This window comes from Typopeltis vanoorti, chromosome 10, assembly GCF_054136105.1.
Source record: "Typopeltis vanoorti isolate ZY-2024b chromosome 10, IOZ_Tvanoo_1.0, whole genome shotgun sequence".
Classification (NCBI taxonomy): Eukaryota; Metazoa; Arthropoda; class Arachnida; order Uropygi; family Thelyphonidae; genus Typopeltis; species Typopeltis vanoorti.
In genome coordinates, this window is record NC_143558.1 from 96,086,225 (window position 1) to 96,111,199 (window position 24,975).

Here is a 24,975-nt window from a genome sequence, read left to right on the forward strand (position 1 = left end):
TGTCAAGCTCTCCCCCCCCTTTTTTTTTATAACCGCATTAGGGATGTTTAGAGAAGTGTTACGTGCACCATTCCAATATGAGAACAGTATTTGCAGGTTGGAAAGATTTGGGATTTGTACAGAGTAAACAGCTGGATAGATTAAAAGCATCTTAAGTGAAAGAAGGGTACTATAGAAGTGATGTTATTATGCCAGGAAAGGCTAGGCATGAGAGTCAATCCAAGAAGCATGATCTAGTCTTGAGTGTTAAGAATTATCAAAGGCAGATGTTAAGAATTATCATAAGAGGGCAAATTTGGTAAGAGGTCTATAATGCCAAACCTGATCAAATGCATCAAAAATGTAAAGTGCAACAGAACAGGTTTCTCCAAAGTTTTCCATGGCACATGTTTGCAGGCAGGTGATGTAGGTGAAGAGATCTGTACAATGCAATTAGAGAAATCTATATTGATGATCACCGATTAGTTTACAGTTCTACAGATGCCAAACAAGTTGACTGTTGATGATCTTCTGCATTACTTTAGAGAACATGGTGAGTTGCAAACAAGAGGCCAACAGTCTGATAGTAAAAGTATATCACTTTTTTATTTTTGGAACTGGCTCTATAAGGGCTTGCTTCCATGCCTTCGAAATGGGTATAATAAGCATTCCAGAGGAAAAAGAACATGGGTAAGTTCATGCCTCTTGAGCACAACTGGTGTGATAGTATCAGGCCCAAAAGCTTATCTGGTATATAGTACTGGTGATTCATTTGCTGTCTTTCTGGCAGAAGTCCACAGGAGGCATGTGAAGCAGTGTGTCAAGTAAAGAAAGTATAATAATAAATAAATACGGATGTCACTTATGTAAATATATTTTCAGCTATGTTTCATAGCCATTTTCGATACAATAGGAAGAGATAAACGTAAAAAAAACGAAAAATTAAATTGAAAATGCATGATATTATATGTGCTATCAACTGCAGAAGGATAACTCTTCTCCATTAATAGATATCAGGAATAAAATAATTAATTATTTAAAATTGAAAAAATGTAATTACATCTTTTATGAAACATGAATGATGAGTATTAGTTAGAATAACTTCCCAAAATTCAGACCGTTTGATGCAATCATTTTTTGTTGAAGTTAGGTTTGTGAATGTGTGATTCACATCTTTCTATATACAATCTTTCCAGAAGAAAATAACTTTTGTATAGAACTTTAGTATTATTCCACTGAATTCTATGCTTGTTAGACAAGATATGGCTAGCTAAACCAGATTTATCAGTTTAGCTAGCCATATTCTCTGAGGTGAATTTTGGCAAAACGACCAGTCTGTCTATAATAACACAGGTCACAAGAACAAGGGATTCTGTAATAAGAGATGAGAGAGAGATGAGAATATGTAACTTTTGGAGAAGGTATTTAGTTTATGAGCTGAAGAAAGAAATTTCCAAAAAGATTATCCAGAAAGTCTGTATTGTTTAAATCACAAACAGAAATTGTGGCACAGCATGATGTCATGCTAGTTGTCTGAGTTTTCATCAGAGAATTAGATGTATCTGTGAAAAGACAACTGCTGAAACAAACCTCAAACTCAATGGAATAATCAATGAAAAAGAGATGAAATTAGGGAACCGTATTGACATAATTGGTGTTAATGAAATCAAGAAGGCATTTGCTGTTTTAAGGATACTTGTGACATAAGACTGAATGATATATGCACGTAAACACAAGAAAGATATTTAATTAACCAAATATTTCAGTCTGGAAATAGCAGACCATCCTCAGTGGTATTACAAGAACGGTTTTAAAAAATAAATGCAAGCTAGAATACTAACAATAGATTGTTAAAAATAGAACATGCAGCGTGATGTTATATCACTAAGTATGAAACAGAATATTTTGAAGTAGAGACATGATTGGAAAAAAAATAATAAATCAATAAAAATAATGAGTAATCTTGATTTGACTTTCCCAGATTTTTGATATGGATATACGGATATACAGTCATTATGATTCAGGTTGGGACGATGGAGCAATGCCTCTACGCTTTCCTTGAACAAACGTTCAAACCTATAACGGGATCTATGCAAGAGGCGAGTCCTGGACCAAAAGATGCTGTGGTCAGTTTCAATCCCGTGTTGAAACAATCCAGACTTTTCAGGTTTGTTGTGAAGAATGGAGGATTGATGTTCATGGATTCTTTTTTCAAGAGAACGTCCAGTCTGTCCAAAATAGGAAAGATCACAGTTGCAAGGAATTTGATAAACTCCAGGAAGAGATAAAGTTGAGCGTTTGTCTTTAGGAGAAGGAAAATGAGAAGACAATTTGTTAATAAGTGAATACGTAGCTGTTAAATCATATTTCTTTAAAATTCTTGCAATAGGTTCAGAAATACCGGAGATATAAGGAATAGGCACTCGACGTATTGAAACTTTGTTGTTTTGTGGAGGATTATAAGAATTGAGAAGATGTTGAGTACTTTTTTCAGAAAAGCCATTGAATTTCATGTGTTGTTAGATAATAGAAAGTTCTTTCTGTAGATAATCAAAAGTAGAACAATTAGTTTTGGCTCTTCTGATGAGGCATTTTATAATCCCAGTTTTATGACATGGATGATGGGCTGATTCTTTAAGAATATAACGACCTGACGTTGGTTTCCTGTATACTGTAGTTGTAAGAGTATTTGAGGGTGAGGAGAACGTCTAAAAAGGATAACTGGTTGTTTTCTTCTATTTCCATAGTAAACTTTATACGATGATGCAAGGAATTGATACTGTTTAAAAAAGAAGGTAAACAGTTTTTGCTGTGTGGCCAAATAGTAAAGATGTCATCTATATATCTTACCCAAAAGGATGGTTAAGGGAAAATAGATGAGAAGAGGACTTTTTCTAAATGTTAGAACATTTAGAAATGTTCTAACATTTAGAGCATTTTTTCATCTATTTTCTCATCCATTTTCCCTCAACCATCCTTTTGGGTAAGATATATACATCCAATTGGATATATCATTCATCCAATTGAATGAAGAATTGGATATATCATTCAATCAAGAAGGCAAGGCAAGATACTGCTAAATAATAAATATAAAATGTTATTTTCAGGTGATGTTAATCATGGAAAGGATGAAGTATGTATATATATCTTCAACACTAAATGTATATTCAACACTAAATGCAAAACTTTCTTAAATGGCAGCCAGTTTCAGATAGTGATGTGAGAAAATTGGACAATAAGGCTTATTGTGTAGGGAAAAGGAAGAATAATTTTTCAAGCTTATGTAGAGGAAAGGCTTGTTCTTGTTGGAGACTTAAGCATGAAATGAATTCTATACTGAAATGTTTTGTGAAAATTTGAAGCAAAAAAAAAAAAAAAATGTCAGGACTAATATTAATAGTATCTACTGGATTTCTGTTCAGGAATGGAGACATTATTAACAATTCCATTCCTTTCCATGCACATACTTATGTACTAACATAAAGATGTGCACTGGAGAAAACAGAAGAAATAAATTGACTATATTGAAAGTATATTTTTCATCAAACTGTCCATCCTAGCATCAAACATCAAAGTAGATGTTTAATGCTAGGATGGAAAGGAGAAAGACTGAGGAGAATCCTGTGGTCTAGGAGTGGTGCACTTAGTACTGCCCTAAATGATAGATATAAGATATGACAGTATTTTGAGGACTTGGCAGATGATTGGTTAATTTGGGAAGATGGCTGGAAACCTTGTTTATTTGGTTTCTAGGTGGATAGCTAATAATAGGATGCACCATGAGAAAGCAAACACTGCACAGTGGATCAAAAGTAATGGTCAGTTCTCTGCACTCCTCACAAGCAATGAGACGTTTCCTTTCAGTTATATGGGAAAATTTCCTTCCAACAATCTAGCACTAACCCTTAAGTTACTCCAACGTAACATACAATTACAATGCATTCTAATAGAAAAACTGTTACATTATGTTAGATGCATAATAACATAAAGTACATAATACACTAAACCCTTGCCGAGCACGGATTTGCAGAAGATAACACGTATGTTATCTTCTGCACTTAAGTGTTATCTTAATTGTTTCCATTTAATTTATACAATGCTAGAATTTCATTCATACACGGTACGCTGCAGAGCATCGGCCAGCAACCCTGCTTGGTGCTGCCCACTAGCTGAGTGACCCAGGCTGAGTTGTGATCATTTCACTCATGTTAGCAGAGCTGTAATCATGTATTTATCAGTGTTTATCCTCTTCTCCTTTTGCATTTGTATTTCTTTTAATTTCAAAAATTCAATATGACATCTAAGAGGGAGAATGAAGATGATAAAGCAGCAAAAACATGCAAAGTTTTGACATTATCTCAGAAAATTGAAATTTTAGATAAGTTGAAAAACGGTACACGTGTTTCATCGCTTGCAAGAGAACTAGCTATAAACGAATCAAGCATAAGAACAATACAGGAGAATGAAGAAAAGATTCGGTCTAGTGTCAAAGCTTCAGGCGATACTTCAGGAAAGGTTGTATAAGTTTCAAGAAGAATTCCGCAATTGGAAAAGATGGAAAAAATATTAATAGCTTGGATTGTACAAATTAATCATACAAATTGCAAAAGCAATTGGCGGCGAAGGATTTTCAGATATGGAAGAAGGAGAAGTCAAAGAATTAATTGAGAATGACGATCGAGAAATGACGAATGAAGAATTGGATGTATCTTACCCAAAAACACGAGTCGACAGTGAAAGCAGCGATAGTGAAGAAGAAGAAGATAAAGTGCTTTTAACTTACAAGAAGTTAAACGAATTGCTAAAAAAGGCACAGGAACTGCTGATTTTGCAATGGAGATTGACCAAAATGAAGAAAGAAGAGGACACTTTATGAAAGGCATTGAAAAACTCTGCGCTATTTTACCGTGAAACTTTTAAAGAGTTGCGTCAGTCATTGTCCCAAGCAAAAATCACTAGCTTTTTAAAAAAATAATTGTATCAGGTACCTACTTATTAAGCAGTAATAAAAATCCTTTCAATTAACATTTGTTTCATTTTTCCCTTTTAATTACAACAATATTTAGGTTAGTTTAAATTATACATACATACTTTCTTAATTTGAACTATACCTAACACATTTTTTTCCATAGAAAGTTAACTTTGCGGAACGCGATTTTGCCGTGCGTGCAATGTATTAATGATGTAACCCCCGCGTTCGGCAAGGGTTTACTGTAATAATAATGTTATTACAGGGTACTCCAAGGAGTCCTTAAACTTATCGAGGGAGGTCCTAAACATCATGTCAAGCACTATCCAACATTTGCGTAGTATCTATCATACTTCGCCTTGAACTCATTCACAGTCATGGCATCCACAATAGACTCTGGCGACCTATTCCACTCTCCAAGCAAAAAACCTAGTTCTAACACCTTTGCTAACTATACTCTTACTCAGTTTCCAAGGATGGGCCCCTAGTTCTTTAACCACCAGAGCTGTTCTGAAAATTTTCCTGTGAATTAATCTTGTAAAAACCCTTCAGTAATTTGTATATCTAAATCATATCGCCCCTTTATTACCTATCAACAACAACAACAACAAAAACACTGGTTTTGCCTGAGACCAACCTGGGGACCTTTTGCATGTAAAGCAAGCATAATAGCTGCTACACCACAGAAGTATAGCAAAAACAGACTATAAAGTTGAAATCTAATTTATACATTAATTCTTATGGAAATACTAGTTTTGTTTAAAGCACTAGGTATATCAGTAACTTTTTCAAAAAAAAAACTGAAGTATTGAGTAAGAAATGCAGCATTTCTGGATATAATGTTTCACAAGAGAGAAAATTGCTGGAACTCAAGATATTCACTCTCATTTGGATTTCAATTCAGGATTTCATCTTTTAAAAATCTAAGCTTTTATTCACCTATTTCTCATGTCAAAAATATGTGAATTACAGTAAATGACAATGCACAATAAAATGTTTAATTAATTAATTAGAGAATGATAAAATTTAGAATACTTGAATACATACTTTAGGTATATTTTTTTAATAATAAAAACAATATTTTAATAATAAAAACTAACCTTTAAATGTTTTCTGACACTGCTCACCTGTGACTTGGCCAGAGTAGGTGGCAAATTAGCTAGGGGAGGAAGAGATATTTCTATATACTATTACAACCACAATATAATAAGATTTCAGGCACCAAATAAAGAAATCAAGACATAACTTAATATACTGCTTAAAATCTTGAAAAATAAAATAAGAGAACTTAAAATGAGAACATGAAATTACATTCATAGAAATGTACCAATGACAATACTTTTAGATAGCAGAGGTACAAATAACATAAGAAATCATAGGTGGAAACATATATTTCAAAATGCCCAACATCTTTCACTAAAGTTTACATACAGAGTTGCTTGGATCCAGGCTAGATGGCTATGAGGACATAGTCTTTAAGGAATGTGGAGAACTGACTGGAAATACGTGTGTCCCCATTAGCAAATATAAATTGCACACTGGACACTGAATTAGAAACTTTATGCAGATGTACATAAATGTCGCTTATGATGCACATATGTCGCCACATATTTTAGGCAACTATTTAAGAATGCAAACATAACTGTATTCTGCATTAGCTTAAAACAAAAACAAAATGATAGCACAACATGCTTGAAATTTCATACCAGCAGAGGCATTGCCCAGTTAAATAAGGTCTTTTCTCACAAATTTTTTCGTCTAGTCTGGTTAAAAGATTAGAATAATATTCCCCGGTTATTGTTTTATCCTTTTCAAGATAATTAAAAAACAAATTGCCTTTAGCATCACAAAACACCGATGCCATAAGCTTTCCTGCTGATGGAATTGACTTTGTCTTCTTTGGTGCTGAACAACCGGCTTCTGTCCACAGTTTTGACTGCTGTTTGAATTCTGGTGTGTACTGGTGAATCCAAGTCTCATCCATAGTAATAAATCGACACACAAAATCAGTTTTATTCTTGTTAAAATGCTCCAAGCACTGTTCAGAGATTTTCATGCAGGTGTGTTTTTGATCTGCTGTGAGTCTTGTGCAAAGCTTTTTCATTTGCAATTTTTCACGTGAAATTTAACCTACACGTTCTTTTGAAATGCCTATAGTCTCAGCAATTTCACGCACTTTGACTCGCCGGTCCCAATACCATATCTTGCACTTGATCAATGATTTCTAGTGTTGTTACACTTTTTGGTCATTCACGTGGATCATCTTCAAGACTGGTACAGCCACGTTTAAACCTGGCAGCCCATTTTTTAATTGTTGAAAGCGAAGGAGAAGAGTGCCCATAAACTTTTATGAACTTCGAATGAATTCCTTTTGCCGTTAAACCTTCTTTTACAAAGAATTTTATAACCGCACGATACTCAATTTTATCCATTTCAAGGGATACAGACAACACTTTTGCTTCAGACAGTAGTATAAAACAAATTACGTAGGCTGTTCAATAAGTTATAAGACTATATTTATACAGAAAATAGATTACCTTTAATCGTCATCATTTACATGGTCTTTTTCGAAGTAACTACTGTGAGATGCGATGCATCTATCCTAATGTTGCATCCACTTCTTTAACACATGTGAAAGTACGTTTTTTGAGAGTTCTTTCAAAACCGCCTCCGCAGTTTTTACAGATGCTTTGTTGCTTTCGAAATGGCGGCCTCTTAGTGGTTTATTGAGCTGAGGAAACAGCCAGAAATCGCACGGTGCGAGATCAGGACTGTATGGAGGGTGTGGTAGGATATCTATTTTGTTCTTCTGCAAAACATCCACTACACAACCAGCAATATGTGGCCTTGCATTATCGTGGTGCAATAAGAAGCCATTCTTCAGCAATGGACGCTTCCTTTTGACGTGCTGTACCATTGTCCGTAAAACATCCGCATAGTATGAGCCGTTTACAGTATTCCCAGGTTCTACAGCGTGTTGGTAAACAATGCCTTCATAGTCAAAAAACATGGTCATAACTTTACTAGCCGATTTTACAGTTTTTGCTTTCTTGGGAGTAGGCGAAGACGGATGCTTCCATTCACTGCTTTGTTGTTTCATTGTAGGGGCATAGTGACACAATCAAGCTTCATCTGCTGTAATGATGCGTTTTAAGAAGTTGTCGCCTTCTTGTTCCAGTCTTTCTTTCTTTCCATTCTGTGCACACATCCACTCGATGCTGCATTTGCTCTGGTGTCAAGAGTATGGGAATCCATTGGGCGCAAACACGTTTCAGTCCCAAATGTTCAGCCATGATTGAGTGAACACTTCCCACAGAAATATTCAGCACAACATGCAGCTGGCGTACTGTAATTCTGCGATCCTCCTTGATGATAATCGCTGCTGTGTTGATCATTGTCTCCGTGATGGACGTTGAAGGTCTTCCCTCACGTTCAAGATCTTCCACATTTTGCCTTCCTTCCTTAAAAGTTTTATGCCAGTGAAAAACACTTGCCCTCGACATTGCTTCATCTTGGAAAGTTTCGTGTATCATGTTAAAAGTGTCCGATGCTGATTTTTGCAAATGCACACAAAATTGAATCACATAATGCTGTTCCAAGGACGCTTCCATTTCGACGACTGGTCGCGGCTCATAGGTGCGCCGAAACAAGATTGCGTTTAGTCACGTGACACTCTGGCACATCAGCCCGTATATGCCATCTATCAACCTCTTTTGTTAATACAGACAGCAACATTTCTAACATTTCTTTATGCCACAGAAATTAATATTGTGATGAGTGGTTTCACGACAGTAAAATTAGTCTTATTACTTATTGAACAGCCCTCGTACTTGATAGAATGACTTGCAATTTCACGTGGATGCATGGATTATGAGATGTACCAACTTAGAAAAAATAAAAAATCATGTCAATAGTGTTGCCATCTATGGTCAATGCCGAGAACTTTTCAGACCACCCTCGTATATGTGCGTACAACAAAGCATAAGCAATATCACAATATACTTTAATAAGCTCAAGCATAACTGCTCTGTTACTGTTTGCTGAAGAAAAGGAAGAGAAGAGCAAAATTTAAATTAAAAAAAATAAAAAAAAAAAAATATATATATATATATATATATATATAAATAAAATTAATAACAATAATTGAGTGGAAGTACATCAAGTGTTACTAGTTAGTGCTCAACAGCCCTGTTATTTTTAGATTCTATTTATTGTCCACTGACTAGATTTTTTTGTGTTTGGATGTTTTCGGGTTTCTGGTAACCTGTTCTTCTGTTGTTCTAAACTTGGATGCTACAGGGTGATTGTAAAGTCGTGCAACCCAGAAATAACACATATCTATTTCAAGGTTAATTACAAACATGAAAAATGAAACAGCTACAAATACAGGTTATAATCAGACCATTATAACAAAAGAAGGATAGGAACCACATTATAGCATATGTCGAAAGTGGCCACATCATTCATGAATGCAAACTTGCACTCTTTTCACTCAGGTTTGATGCCATCCTGTGAAGCACCTGCACATTTGAAATGTTCATTTTTAGTTCATCCAGTGTGTGAGGATTATTCTGATAAACAAATTTCCATTGAGATACCCCCAAGGGAAAAAATTTGGTGATGATAAATCTGATGATCTTTGAAGCCACAATTTTTTGAAGATGAGATGTCACCAAAGAATTCTTGCAAAAAATGTACAGTACTATTCGATATGTGACACATGGCGCTGTCTTGCTGGAACCAACAACGGCATTAGCTGACATCAGACATCAAGGAGTACCATGAACTGTATGATGATGTCTTAGTAGATGGATCCATTCACACGTCGTTTCAAAGAAAATGAGTCCCACTATATGATGCCATGATATCAGACACCAAACTCATATTTTTTTTTGAGAATGCAAAACTTTTTTCATGAAAAGCATGTGGATTTTCACATGACCCAATCCTATTGTTTTGACTATTCACATACCCACTGAGGTGAAACCAGACCTCATCACTGAAGAAAACTGTATCAAGTATCTCTATATCACATTCTTCAATGAATAAATGTAACCATCTGCCAACGATTATTCATTTACCTTTATTTAGGCCCTTCAGTTCATGGACTGAGTGCACACGATATAGATGAAGGTGCAACAATCTTGCAGTTTTCTGAGCACTACTGTATAACATTGATGATTCAATGGCAAGTTACTTGAGGCTTTTTGTTGGGGACCACTTCAGTGCTCTCTTTACCTCATCCATTTTATGGTCAGTCAAAATGGGGAGTCTCCTAGAGCGATTCCTATCTGCAACAGATCTACTTTCCCAAAAACACTGCACTAATCTCGTTATCCTCAACTTCTAAGGGACTGCTGTACCTGATATTTCTTGTGAAATTCTTTGGCAACACATGCATAAGAACAATTATCAAAATAACTTTCCAAAATGAAAACTCGTTGCGGCTCGGAAAAAGACATTTCACTTCCACAATGAACAAAGCTACACCGAGAACAACAACCTGTACATGTCACAGTGAACTCAATATCTCCGATAGTTTGTAATAATATCATGGTAACATCACTATGGAAGTTGCAGTCACCATGGAAGCTAAAGATGAGTGTCTGTGTTGATTAATTGGGCTAGCCTTTTTAAAACAATGTAATAATAGCAATGTGATGCCTAACTGCATTATGCTAAAAAGAAAATTCACTTCAGCCTCCAAATTTATGCCTATATATGTAAAAAGCTCCATTGAGAAATCAAATCCAGGAGAACCGCAAAAATCTAGCAAATGTCCAAAATAACATTTTCCAGCTGAAATCAGAAAGATCCAGCTACATACAGCTCAATATTTGGGATGTTCTTGAAAGAATCACATACAACACTGCAATACATGTTTTGTATAAAAATAAAGAAAACTTGAAACCAAGCTCCTAAGACTAGAACAATAACAGGAAAGCAACAAACAATGTAAAAGTGACATCCCAGGGAGCAGCTATAGTATGCCCATGCTTTTGAGATCTCTACTTGGAAACTTGCCAAGAATAGTCGATTCATGCTGAAGGGATGAAAGAAATGAAGGATGTAGAATTGGTCGCCAACACGCGAAATCATGTGCTTTATAGGTAAATTTTTCCAACTGTTATACAAGCAACATAGTTAACTACAATGATCATAAAACACAAGTTAATTTTCCGACGTGTAATAATAAACAACTCATCCCACAATACGGATTAATTACCCTACTATCGGAATGGATTCTCCTTTTTGTGACATGCGCAGAAGTGTCGAAGGATCTCTAATCAGTGGGTGAACTATAACCACAAACAAGCAATGTGAGGAGCAGCCAACCATCACCAGATGGTTGGCTGCTCCTCACACTGCTCCTCACTACCAACCACCAATTGGACTATAGCTTTGATGTAGTAAGTTTTTTTTTCACCAGAGGTCAGTCCAGTAGTTTTAACAGTTGACCAAATTACTGTAACATTAGCATACCTTGTAGACTGTAATGTAGCTTGTTTCTTTGTATATATGTGTATATTCCATATGATGACTTTGATATGAAGTTCAAAATGCCAAGTGATTGTTTTGGTTTTTATTAAACTTAAGTTTTATTATAACACAGTAGTCATTTCTGTAATTTTTAATAATGAATGCTGATCACCATGTAACCTTGAAGGAAAGAATTTATTAATAATGCTATGAAACCTTCAAAAATTAAAGAACATTTACAAAAACAGCATAATGATAAAACGATAAAGACCTTGAATATTTCAAGACTATGAAGGGAAAATATTTTAACTGTACAACACTTATGCCCTTTATAAAATCATCTGCAGTAGCAGCAGAGTGTGCTGCTACAAGCAATATATGATATTGCTCTCTTAATTGCAAAGAAAGAAAAGCCAGATACTCTAGGTGAAGAAATAATTATACAAATAAAAATAGCAATATAGTAACAAATAAAAATATAAAAATAGCAATGGAGTTGTGGAAAAGGATGCTAATCCAGTTTTAAGGAGTATTCCACTTAGTAATAATACAACGCAATGGAGGATTGCTGATATGGCAAATCACGTCCAAATAGTAAATTCAAAGATGAAAGAGGTTATGTTTGCTATGCAATTAGACGAGTCAACATTTAGAAGTAAATATTTTAATATAATTTGTAAGGTATTATAGTATGAGTAAAAAAGCAGTAATTGATGCTCCTTTTTACCAAATCTTTAAAAACTGATTCTAAAGGTGAAACAATTTTTAGATGTATGCAACAGTATTTTGAAAAGTATGGCATTCCCTTTAGTAATATAACTGCAATTACAATGAACAAGGCTCCAGCTATGGTTGGTAAGTACAGAGGATTTTTAGTTTAGCTAAAAAAGAAAATCCTGAAGTACAACAAACAGTATATTGTGTTTTACACAGACAACAACTTATTGCAAAACACATAAATGAAGAATTGCATGCTGCTTTGCAAACTGGTATTAAAGTATAAAAGAAAATTCCCTTAACATGACTGTTTGCTATACTATGTGAAAAAAATGACGAAAATCAACTGCTCCTTCATAAAGACATTTGACATAAGACAGTTGTCAAAAGTAACCGTTTCCAAAGGCCTGAAGAACTTTATAACTCAGTGGTGGAATTTCTGTCCAAGCACGAGTAATCATTTGTTGAAAAATTTAGTGAGTGTAAGAACCACATTTTACCTTGCTGATATACAGGATGGCCATAAATTAACTTTCCCTCTTTGGAGATATCTGTAGCTAAAACTAACACACGGAATGAGACCACATTTTATATTGAGACTATTCGAAGGCATGGGGGAGATGAATTCCATGAAAAAAAGATTTAGTACCAAAAGTCACCGATAGGGGAAATTATGACGCTGGTGGGGCTGAAAGCAGTCAAATATTTGCAGTAAAAGCAAATAAAAAGGATTATGCAAATTTTACTGTGTGCCACCAATTCCACTTAAAAAGGGATTGGGAAAGTTCAAACAGTTATTCGAATGACTGACGAACTGTGCTCAATATGCGTCCTACCTTGCCTCATTGTGCTTTACTTGTTAAGTTGTTTTATCTTAAACAGTGCAATGCCATAGCGGCCCTTCGGGAATTCAGAAGGCTTCATAACCTGCATACAGGTCCTATGTCAGCTGTAGCACTGAGAGCTATTATTAAGAAGTCTAAAGAAACCGGATCACTAGTAGTTAGACCTGGCAGAGGACGGAAAGCAGCGCAAGAAGAGACAGTAACAGACATTGCTACTGTGGTCCAGGGGACCCTGATTCTGATGAATAAAACATTTCCTATGAGTTCAATCACTACATTAATTTCTGTGTCTTTTGCATGTTGTTGTTTTAGTTTAATTATTATTATTATTATTATTATCATCATTGTATCATTGTAACGCACCACATATCCAGCTGGAATGAGTGACGGGGCTGTCGCTTAAACCGTCGAAATGTTATTATTCCATTTTATCTGCTTTTAATGTAATTATCCGTTTGTTTTTGGCTCTGCCAGCACCAAAATTTCCCCTATCAGCGAAATTTGGTACTAAATATTTTTTTTGCGGAAATCATCTCCCCATGTCTTCAAAAGTCTCAATATAAAATTTGGTCTCATTTCGTTTTTTGCTGCCTCCAAAGAGGGAAGGTTATTTTATGGCCACCCTGTATATTCAAAATTCAATGAAAAAAAAAAAAAAAACTGGAAGGCAAAGACATGACAACTATACAGAGTTGTAGAATTATTTTGGGATTTCAAGAAAAGTAAATGCTCTTCAAATCTTTACTTCTTTCTAAATATGTCATCTTTAGAACAAGAAGCTAAAAGAAATTTTTCAAATGCTGACATATTTATGTAGCTCACCTCGAATGCTTAAAAGAGGATTTTAAAAACAGATTCTGGATTCAAGAATCCAGAAGATATGAAAATTCCAGAATGGATTATGTTTCCATTTTATGCAGAGAATGATAGGGAGAATTTGGATCTGTATTGACAAGAGGAAATTATTCATATGAAGATGGACCTAGAAGCTAAATCACTGAACTGAAAAGAAAGTTTCAGGGGGGGATTTTAGACAAGTAAAAATATTAATGTAACTATCCCAAACTGTATAAAACTGTGGGCCTTTATTACTGATCTTTCGATGTTTGTACATTATTGAAGCCGGATTTATCCACGTTAACAACATTTTAACTAAGCAGAGAAATCAACTGCATCCCAAAAATAATGGGGATCTAAAATTAAAACTAACAAAATCATGAACCGAATATTTCCTCACTTCTAAAAGCATGTCAACCTCATCCTTCATATTAGACATGTGATAACTGTAAGTGTTCATTAATTTTTTTTTAATATGCATTGCAATTTATAATTTGATACATTTTCTAAAATAATTGTTTATAAAATATATTATTCTGAAGCTTATTGCTCTTGTGGGTCTTTGTTATTACAGAATTTTAGGAGATCCTCTGACCAAAAAATTTGAGAATCCCTGATAACATATTAAGTCATAAAAAAAACGCATACGTAACAATCTAACCAAAGCAGCAAAAATAACAGTCAAAGTCTGAAAATTTAGCATGACGCCGTTATTACCAAAGTTGACAAAGATAATGCTATTACTATTCTTGACCGAACAGCTTACCCAGAACAGACGAACCTACTGGTATCCAACAACACACACCAACTGGTCAACCAAACTCCAATGAACTGCATTAAAAAGAAAATGACAGAATTACTTCAGTCAGTCACCACCTGGCTGATGGATACAGTTAAAAAGCTGTTATCACATTACATGCCTGCCCATTAGAACTTATGGCCACCCATCAGTACACAAAAATAATGCACACTGCAACTGATAACTGAGGGAATCAATAGCCTTATTTACACTTAGCCAAGAAACTGGTCGACACTAAAGAGGTGGGTAAGTCATCACCCCCACCACACACACACACAAAATACACACCACTTCTTGAACAAGTGTGACATTTTTTAAATTAAGAATGTCACACTTTTAACAAAAATTTATTAGTTAGTGTAACTGCCCTTTTCCAGAATATCCAAGTTAATGACACAGTTCTGATCCTACAGAACAAATTTCCATCAGATATCATGCCCTCTTTGTCCACATACGTTGCTTTCATTATTTAGCATGGCAAGAAATTCCTACTTACAAAAAGACGGTATAGCCATGGGCTCAACACTTTCACTCCCCTTCATATCTAAATTTTATACAGAAGACTTTAAAAAGTTCTAGATTCATCAAGTTTAAAACCCAAAGTTTGGCTCAGATACAGTGACAAAATATTCCTCATTTGGCAAAACATCCACTAAAGTTTAAATACATTCCTAAGCCACCAGAACAAACAACACAAATGAATCCAATTTACCAGTAAGGTTAAAAATAGCAAAATATTTTTGTAGACTGTCTACTATAGACAATCTACAAAAATTTGCTAGTATTAATTATTGTGTGTGTGTGTGTGTGTGTGTGTGCGTGCATTCAGAATCCTGATGACATGCAACATTTGTCCTGTTATCGATTAAGCCATCTAATAGGCTTAATCCACATCTAATTCCCCAGGCCTATGCATTGGTGTTTTACTATGCTACATATGTGAAAACTGAGTTTTCTTTTTATATATTTTATTAACAGAGAGAGAGAGAGTGTGTAAACACAACATGCAAAATTGTACATTAAAAAGATCAGCGACTCTTCTACTCACTCACACTCACATTCAAAACCTTAAATTGAGTATTCTGGGATTAAATACAAAATATCTACAAAGGCAAACATTAACATACTTTAGTCAGAGACTCAGACATAACAGAACACTTGACAAATCTAGCTCTGGAAAGTCCAAAAACACATGTTCTTCATTAATCGAGTGTTTTGAATTAATGGAAATTTTCTAAAAGGAAACAGCAATAACAAATTTCCTCACACACAGTCACAAAAGAAAATACAACTCATATATGTATCTTCCATATATGCTTCATTTCAAGCATATTCAATTTCTAATTCCACAGGTACCAAAACATTAACAGTTTAACTTCATAAAATTCAGCTATCCAGCACTAAAGCAGAAAACAACTATATGGAATGTTCTGGCATTTTTACTTAACAACTATCAGTTCCACAAACAGAGAATAGCTTTCTATCTAATCTTCACTCAAAAAAAACTAAAAATTATAACAGTGAAAATACACAAATTTCTCAACAGGAACTTGAAAAAAAATAAGGAATCCATAAAATACCACTACTCATTCCTTATGGTTTTCTTTATTTCTTAAAGGGGAATCATTTCTAACTCTCCCCTTTCTTCTTTTATCCATTCCATTTTTTTTACTTCTCTCTCTCTCTCTCTCTCTATATATATATATATTCATCTCATGTCAATCAGGCTGCTCATTTCATATCATGGTAGAGCATATACACTGTACTCTCTCATTTGCATCTGTGTGAATGATGTCACGACAGCCAGTTATCACAGACAGCAAAGCAAAGTTTTTAGTAATGGCAGACTGGCTGTTGTTAACGGTGCAATGAAGTTTCTTTTCCACTTCATGATTATTTCACTGCACTCTGTGTAAAAAAAAAAAAAAAAAAACATCTACAGGTATTTTAATTCCAACGACATAGGAAGGTATGTAAATCTTGCCAATTCTTTGTGATGCTAAATGATAAGCTGTTTCCACTGATAACATAGCCATGAGTCACGGCTAGGCTTAATGGCCTCGCTAGCTAGCCAAGTACTAATAGCGAAACTACAATAAGCAATACTGCTATATTCTTTTTAGTTCAATTTTACATAATTTTATCAACATAACAATATTTTTATACATCTTTTCTTTCATTTTCCATTACCTGATGTTAAGATATTTAAATATCTTAAAAAGTAAACAGCCAACAGTTTACTGTAGTCTGTCTTTCCTTCACAGTCTACAGTAATCTTACATACAGGCTGATACATATGCAAAGACTTATGCTACCATCCAGCACGAAAACTTCAGGTCATCAGCACCCTAAAACAGAGTCCTAATAATTTGCTCTGATGAGCAGGCTCTGAAGAATAAACATAAAGTTTTAAGCAAAAAATTAATAAAGAATCGCTATAACAGCAAAACAATTAACACGATCCTTCACAAGAAAGCTATCAAAGATAAAAAAAGATTACAATAATGGCATAACGATTCCATACATTATGGGAATATCCAGAAAATGGTATACAGAGCACTGCAAAAATAGAATATTAAGACAACATTCAAGACAACTTGATCAATGGGCAATATACAGAATCTAAAAATAAAAAGAGTGGAGGCAATTTACCTAGCAGCAAGAGATACAGTTCCCTCTATTTTTTAAACTTTCGTTTAGCTATACAGGGTGATGATTTCAAAGTCAGGTGATGCAGCAGTTACTGTGTGGCAACTGTTGAAGTAAGAGTGTGTGTGAGTGGAGTGTGTCAAAAGTTGTATCATGAAGCAAAGAGATGTGATAAAATTTTATTATAAATTAGGAAAAACTGCTAAGCAGGTGTACCAAGATCTAAACAAAAAAGTTTACACCAATGATTGTCAGAGCTGTGCACAGGTGTTCCAGTAGTTTTCAATGTGTAAAAATGGGAAGGAGTCCCTGGAGAATGAACCAAGCTGAGGATGACCAATTTCTGCACAAACAAATGAAAATGTGGTGAAAGCTTGGGGAATTGTTGCCTGCGCTAGGCAAATAACCAATGGGCTACTTACTGTACAGCTTGGTGTCAGCAAGATTAACCTCAGAGATTTGCACAAGTAAAAGATTTGTTCGAGATTTGTGTTGTCCACATTTACACATGGACAGAGAGCATGGGGTTGCATGTTGTCAAAATTTCATTCATGCAGTCGATCAAGATTGCGATGTGTTGCAAAGAATTGTCACCGGTGATGAAAGATGGGGTTTTCAGTTTGATCCAGAAATGAAACGCCAGAGCATGGAACGTCTTCCCCCTGGCAGAAGAAAGTCAAGACAATGGTCATTATTTTATTTTTATTTTTTTATGGTGGTGTAATTATCCACCAGAAATCTGTTCCTGAGGTCACAACAGTGAATGGTCAGTATTATTTAGGAGTAAGGCAACGTCTCTATGGCAGCATGCGATGTGTAAGGAAAGAACTGTTCCACAACAACAACAACTGGTTCCTGTTGCACGATAATGTGTCTGTGTGCTGCCTGTAAAGCAGTTTCTAGCTTCAAAGTCGATTTGTGTGATCAAACATCTCCCTATTCACCAGATTTGGTTCCTGCAGACTTTTTTCCTCTTCCCAAAGATGAAGTGCGACTTGAAATGGGGAAGCACTTAAGCAACGTTGAGAACATCCAACGCGGTGTGACCCAGAGACTGAAGGAGGTTCCCGTTCAAGAATTCCATTATGCCTTTGAATATCTGTACAAAGATGTAAACTTTGTGTAGAGTTGGAGGGAGATTATTTTGAATCTGTAATTGACAATTCCAAATATAGTTCTTTGTTTTGATATAATAATTGTTCTCATTACTTAACAGGCACACTATGTATGAACTGAATTGAGTAGCCAGTTTTTCTGTTCTGAAGAAGAAAAACAACAGGGATTGATACTATCTTTATTAAAACACTTAAGGAATTGAACAACGTAGTTAAGGATATAAATTAAATTAAACTTTAATAAATATTTTCCGATATTTCGGCAATGTCACATTGCCATCTTCTAAAGGAACTTACAAAAAGGCACGTGCACGTAGGCACTACAAACACAGTAACTGGGAATGAAGAGCTGAGGCTATTGTTCTCCTAAAAGTCCTGATGGTGCCCTCTAGCGGGCTTAGTAGGTGTTCTTGGCCGTTGGGTTGAAGGTCTACTGATGTAAGCCTCCCAAATTTGGGGCAGTCGCATACAACCAAATTTGTTGAGGTTTGCAGAATTTCTTAGGGCTGAGGCTGATTCCATAAATAGTCTTTCGTATTTGTATTTGCTACGGTGTATTACTGTAGCTTTCTTCCACCGTATTCTGTGGCGTGTATCCAGAGCATGGTCCGCAAGACCAGAATGGCTATACTTGTGAAACCGGATGTAGTCCTTGTGTTCAGAAATTCTGATATTCGCTGTCATGCCTGTTTGGCCAAAGTAAGACAGATTACAACTGCAAGGGACCTGGTATACACCAGGTAGGTCTAGGGGAAGTGGTTGGTCTTTAGTGGAGCGGATAAGGGATGCCAATTTTCTGTAAGGTTTGTAACAGGAGGTCAGGTCATGCTTTTTTAAGATTTTGGTAATCTTTTCCGAGGTGCCTCGGATGTAGGGAATGGTGATGGATTTAGAGTAATCCTTGTTGTGGAGGGGGGGGGGGGATCTGTGGTTTGTAGGTTCTAATATTTTTTGGACTTTTTTGGGGGGTAGCCATTGGCTGAGAAAGTGTTGAGGATGTGATTTAGTTCAGTGTTTAGGGCCAAGTCGTTTGAACAGATTAGTTTGGCCCTGTTGTATAGTGTTTTCACTACTCCATATTGTTGTGAGGGGGGGGGGATTGTTGGTGAATGTATCTGCCTGTATGGGTGGGTTTTCTGTAAACTGAGAAAACCAAGGCTCCATTGGGTTGGCGGGTGACTAGTGTGTCTAGGAAAGGGAGGCTGTTTTTTTCCTCTTTTTCCAGGGTGAATTTGATTCTGGGATGTTGGTTGTTTAAGTGTGTTAAGAAGGAGAGAAGTGTTTCAGAGCCATGTGGCCAAATAGCGAACACATCATCAACGTAGCGAAGCCATATGGTTGGTTTTTGTGGGGCAGAGGCTAAGGCTTTTTCTTCAAAGGTCTCCATAAAGAAATTGGCCAAGGGTGGGGAGAGTGGTGAACCCATGGCTGTCCCCTCTATTTGTTTGTAGAATTTTCCTTGCCAAACGAAATAGCCTGAGTTCATTGTGAACTGAAATAAGGCCGAGATATCGGGAGAAAATTTAGCTTGGATTAGCTCTAGAGTTTCCTTGAGTGGGACATTTGTGAATAAAGAGGAGATGTCAAAGCTGACCGTTATGTCAGTATGTTGGAGTGTAAGGTTTTCTATGCTGGCTTTGAAATGGGCTGAGTTTTTTATGTGTGATGGTGTGTTGCCAGTATAGTGTGTGAGCTCTTTGGCCAAATGTTTAGCTAATTTGTATGTGGGGGAATCAATGCCATCCACTATGGGACGTAATGGCACATTTTTTTTATGTATTTTTGGGAGTCCGTAAATACGGGGGGGTATAGAGTTAAATGGCTTTAATCTGTTGGTAACGTCTACAAGCCAAGCAGTGACTCTCTTAAGGAGCCTGTGAAGTTTTCTAATTTGAGAGTTGGTGGGATTGTAATTGATGGGGAGGTAAGTAGCCCGATCTAAGAGAAGAGCATTTAGCTTACCTGTGTAGTCCTTTAGGTTAAGGACTACTGTTGCGTTTCCCTTATCCGCTTTGGTGATAACTATTTCTTTATTATTTTTCATTTCCTGTAGAGCTTTATATTCCTTGTTGGATATGTTGGATATTGGTGGGACTGCTTTGGAAAGGACACAGGCTACATCCAGTCTCACACTGTTGGCGACTTGATGTGGGAGGTGGCGGATTCCGCGTTCGATCTGGATCATAACATCCTCACTGGGTATTTTTTTGGGAGCAATCGCGAAGTTGTGGTCACGTGACAGCGCGTTGATTGCTTCAGGCTTCAGGATATAAAGTCTTCTGATACTCCAAAGTATCAGAAGACTTTATATAACTGTTATAGGTGATGTTAAAAACTAAATGTTATGCTGACAAAACAAAGTAATACATTCTTTAATTCTCACTATACATTATATGTAATTATATAGAAATTTGCTTTCTTTAAGGTGGATTTAAAATCTACACCATAACACAGCTCATCACAACTCAGTTTGTGTTTTCTTTCATTTTGTTCATAATGAAGACGGAATTTATATAAATTATTGATGAACGACAATTTAACAAGGAAGAGAATTAACAAAATTCATGAAAACAAGAAAGTAGGTAGCACTCAGTGTGGAGCCAAACTCACTTTTTACAATGCACTCGGTTGCATGATCTGGTCATTGACTTGTCTTTGCAAGAAAACTGTACTTTTTAAATAACAGTATTAAAAAATCTGTGTTATGTAAAATTTAAACATTTAATTGCATCAAACTTAATCAAGAGGTGAGTTGTAAAAATCAGCTTAGGACAGTACTACACATACTGGCCAATGAATAATAAATCTTTATGCAGATGTACGTAAACATCAATTAAGTAGTGTATATGTCAAATACTTGGTCACATGCATCACCATGTGTTCTAGGCAACTATTTAAGAATGCTGCTAGTCAGTAATTGTCAACAGTGTTGATCACAATGGGAAAAACAAAGGATCATTCAATATTTGACAAAGGGATTACTCTGGGTGCCTGTCGGGTTGGAGCGAAGATTTTGAAAATATTAGAATTGACTGGTTTCTCAAAAGGTGAGATATCCTAGGTATTTAATCAGTGGAAAAATGACCACCACTGCTTATCTAAGGAGGCATAATTGTGATCCTAAGACTCTAACAGGAATTAGATCAATGTTGTCTGAGAAGGCTTGTATGGACAAACAGAACATCCTGTTTGGAGCAATTGACTGAAGGATTTAATGAAGGCTGTTCCTGACCCAAATCTTACTATGTGCGGCAAACTGAAGAGGATTGGTATTGGCAGTCACATGCCTATAGAGAAACCAATGATTTCTGCAAAGAACCAGAAAGTTTGTCTATAGTAGTGTCATAAACATTGTGACTGGACACTGGAAGACAGGAAAAAAAGTCATGTGGTCTGACAAGTTAAGGTACACCTTGTCGTGTACCTATGGTAGATAGAGAATTTAGCAGAGTCCCATTAAGCAAATAAACCCAGTTTGCCTTGTAAACACAACTGAAAGTTCTATAGATGGTGTCATGGCAGGGGTCACGTCCTGTTGGTATTGTTGGATCCTACGTACTACTCCGATGTATATTCTAGCTGTTGACTGACTCCACATTTGGACACAGAGAAAATTTATTTTTAACTGCGTCACTCTATGTTCTAATTTGCATAAGCAACATTGTGAAATCAACCATCAGCTAGCACAATATTGTTATCAACTTAATACAGGCCGAAATTCTCCTTATTATATATATAGGGTTCCCGCTATTTGAGGAAATAACCTTGATATCCATAAGGCAATAGGATTTGATAATACATCACATATCTTAAGGGAATAATGTTCCAGGAAATTGGCAGTGGAATAGGCATGTCTGTTTAATAAGTCTTACAACAGCACAGGTTCCCAGGGAGAACTATTTTAATGAGCAGTGCAATGAAAGAAATCAGGCAAACACAAGATTCAACTCAAAAAATTTTTTTAATGCTTTAACACATAAATTTACATCGAAATAAGAATTTCTAGTAGGGATAATACAATTTAAGAATGAATAAGTTCTCTTTAAGACATTAGTAATTCACTCAGCTGAGTATATCATTTACAATTAGAACTTACGCATATAATTTCTACTCTTCTTATTATCCAAGATTCCAAATACAATTTCGCTCTGAACAAAGCTATCATTCAATGTAATTCAAATACTGATTCAGTTCAACTATTCAGAACAATCACAAAGCTCAAGTCATCAGACATTCATTAAGCAACTTTTAAGTTTATCAATCTAACACAATAGTTCTCAGAAAATTCAGTCTCAAATTTACATTGCGTTCTCTCATAACAGACTTCTTTATATCACACATTCAATCTTGAAAGAGATTTCACAAGAAAGAGATACTTCATATATTATGTTTACAAGGAAATGTTTCACTGTATCACACATTCAATCTTGAACTGTTAATCTTAGCAATATGAACTATATCATGTTCTCCAGAAACAAGCTTTGCTACTTCACATGGAGCATAGAAAAGATATCCTTACTGGTATAGACAGTACAGCTTCCTCACTATCGAGAATCCTGGAAACTCTCCTTAGTTCTTGAATACTTTCACTTTGAGAACACACAAATATTATAGAATTCTGGGTTTCAGTAACCGATTAATTAACTTGGGAGAATTTATCTTCTTGCTCGTAATTGCCTAACTTTCAATATTTCTTGCTCATTCTTATTATCCTTTCGTCCAATGCTATCCTTCCGTGAGGAGATAGGAATTTATAAAAGAATAAGAGCTAGAAGAATGATAAGTCAAAATACTGAGCGGTTCCCAGTCCTTCCTACTCCATTCAGCCCCAGGTTATTTCTCCCTTCCTTTTTTTTTTACCGTCTTCCTCTTTTTTAAGTACTGCCCATGATATCCTACTCTCCATTCCTGCCAAAATCTGGTTCTAACTGGTTTTGTTGATACTGAACTGGCTTCTTGCATACTGTACAGTAACTCACGATAAGGCACGCGCTGGCTAAAAATAACATAATTTCTCACAACAACCAATCAAGTCTTATTTTGAAGAATTTCTTAGATAAATTACATTTTATTAATAACATAAAGGGATTGCATAATTCACAATTTTTATCTCTGTATCAGTAATATTAATTTCATAATAATAAGTGATATTTATCACAGTTTTCACAACTGCACTTCATCTCAAAACGATAAATGGACAAATAAATGTTAATAAACATAACTTGAGAGAAATCATATGAATAACATACTATTAATAAGAGATTATTAGTCTGATGAACACATTTGGCTTAGGGAATGGCTGATTATGTTGGACTCTGAAGGAAGTATTAATAATTTCCAATTCTCCTCATTCAGAATCCAACAGTATGGAATAGGTCCCTTGATATTGCTAAAAATTCTGGTGTCCTCCAAGGAATATCTGACCATTGTTGCCAATCAAGTCCGTCCTACAATGTTGACTTTTTATCCAGCAGTTGACAGTTGTTTCATGGACAACATTGCTACAATCCATCAAAGAACTGTCCAGCAGTGGTTCAGCAAGCATCACAGTGGCTTCCACCATCTTCCCTGGCCACCACACCAGATATGAACCCTATTGCAAATGCATGGGATATGTTGGAAAACAGATCTAAGAGCAAAGTACTCTTCTGTCAAATTTGAGCTAGTTAGAGGACTGTCTGGTGAATTTGCCTGGTATATTGTAGCTGTAGATACAATCCAACACCTTGTGGAATCTATGCCAAACTGTGTATGTACTGTTGAAAGTTTATTTTTCACTAGGTTAGACTATAATAAATTTAGTTTAATCCTTTATCCCAGTGAGAGCAAACAAAGTTTGCACCTGAAAATATCTTCAGAACTGAATATAGTGTTGTACTATCTTACCTGGGTAAGTAGTACAACACCAAAGCAACTCATAGCAAAGGTGGAGCAAGCTACCAACACTCCTATCCCAGTATCTCCCATAATGCAAAACACATCTCCTTGTGGATATGTATACTGTTATGCATTAAGGGATTGGCCACTACCCAGTCAAAACTAGGCCACTACCCTAGTTTTGACCTTTATTGAGGTCTCTTCAGTGGGAGCCAGGTCTCGGCCTGGATAAAGGATAAAGGATTAAACTAAATTTATTATTATGTGTATGTACTGTAATTCAGGCTAAAGTAGGTCCAACATAAAATTTCTAATTGAGTGACTGGTATGTCATCATCATCATCATCATCAAATTCCTGCCATGTACAGGATATGATAGTACTACATGTAAAATTTACATCATTACTAACATCCTATCTACAATTTTCCTCCAAATCAATCTGTTACTTGTCAAGACTCCAACATTCTCGGATCTTATATTTCTATCGTCTGAGGCACTTTGTACCGTATCAATCCACCTATATCTTGGTCTTCCTCTGGGTCGTTTTCCTGCCAACCTGGCAGAGAACACTTGTTTTGCTAATTCTGTTTAAGTGACCATACCATCTGAGATTAGCTCTGCTAAGGCATTCCTGGATGCTGGCAATGTCAAGTTCTTTCCTAATATCCTCATTTTTAATATGATATTGCTATATGTTCGTACCCTAA

The 24,975-nt window shown here is 35.7% G+C and overlaps 1 protein-coding gene across 2 annotated transcripts in view; it reads right to left on the minus strand.

Annotated features, from left to right (window-relative positions):
• Sym (symplekin scaffold protein) overlaps positions 1 to 24,975 on the minus strand; it is a 649,809-nt gene that overhangs the window by 429,919 nt on the left and 194,915 nt on the right. For both annotated transcript variants that reach the window (XM_090398863.1, XM_090398864.1), the window contains one exon: positions 6,049 to 6,107. In XM_090398863.1, coding sequence (XP_090254989.1) covers positions 6,049 to 6,107 — 59 coding nt within the window. The remainder of the gene's footprint in view (positions 1 to 6,048; positions 6,108 to 24,975) is intronic.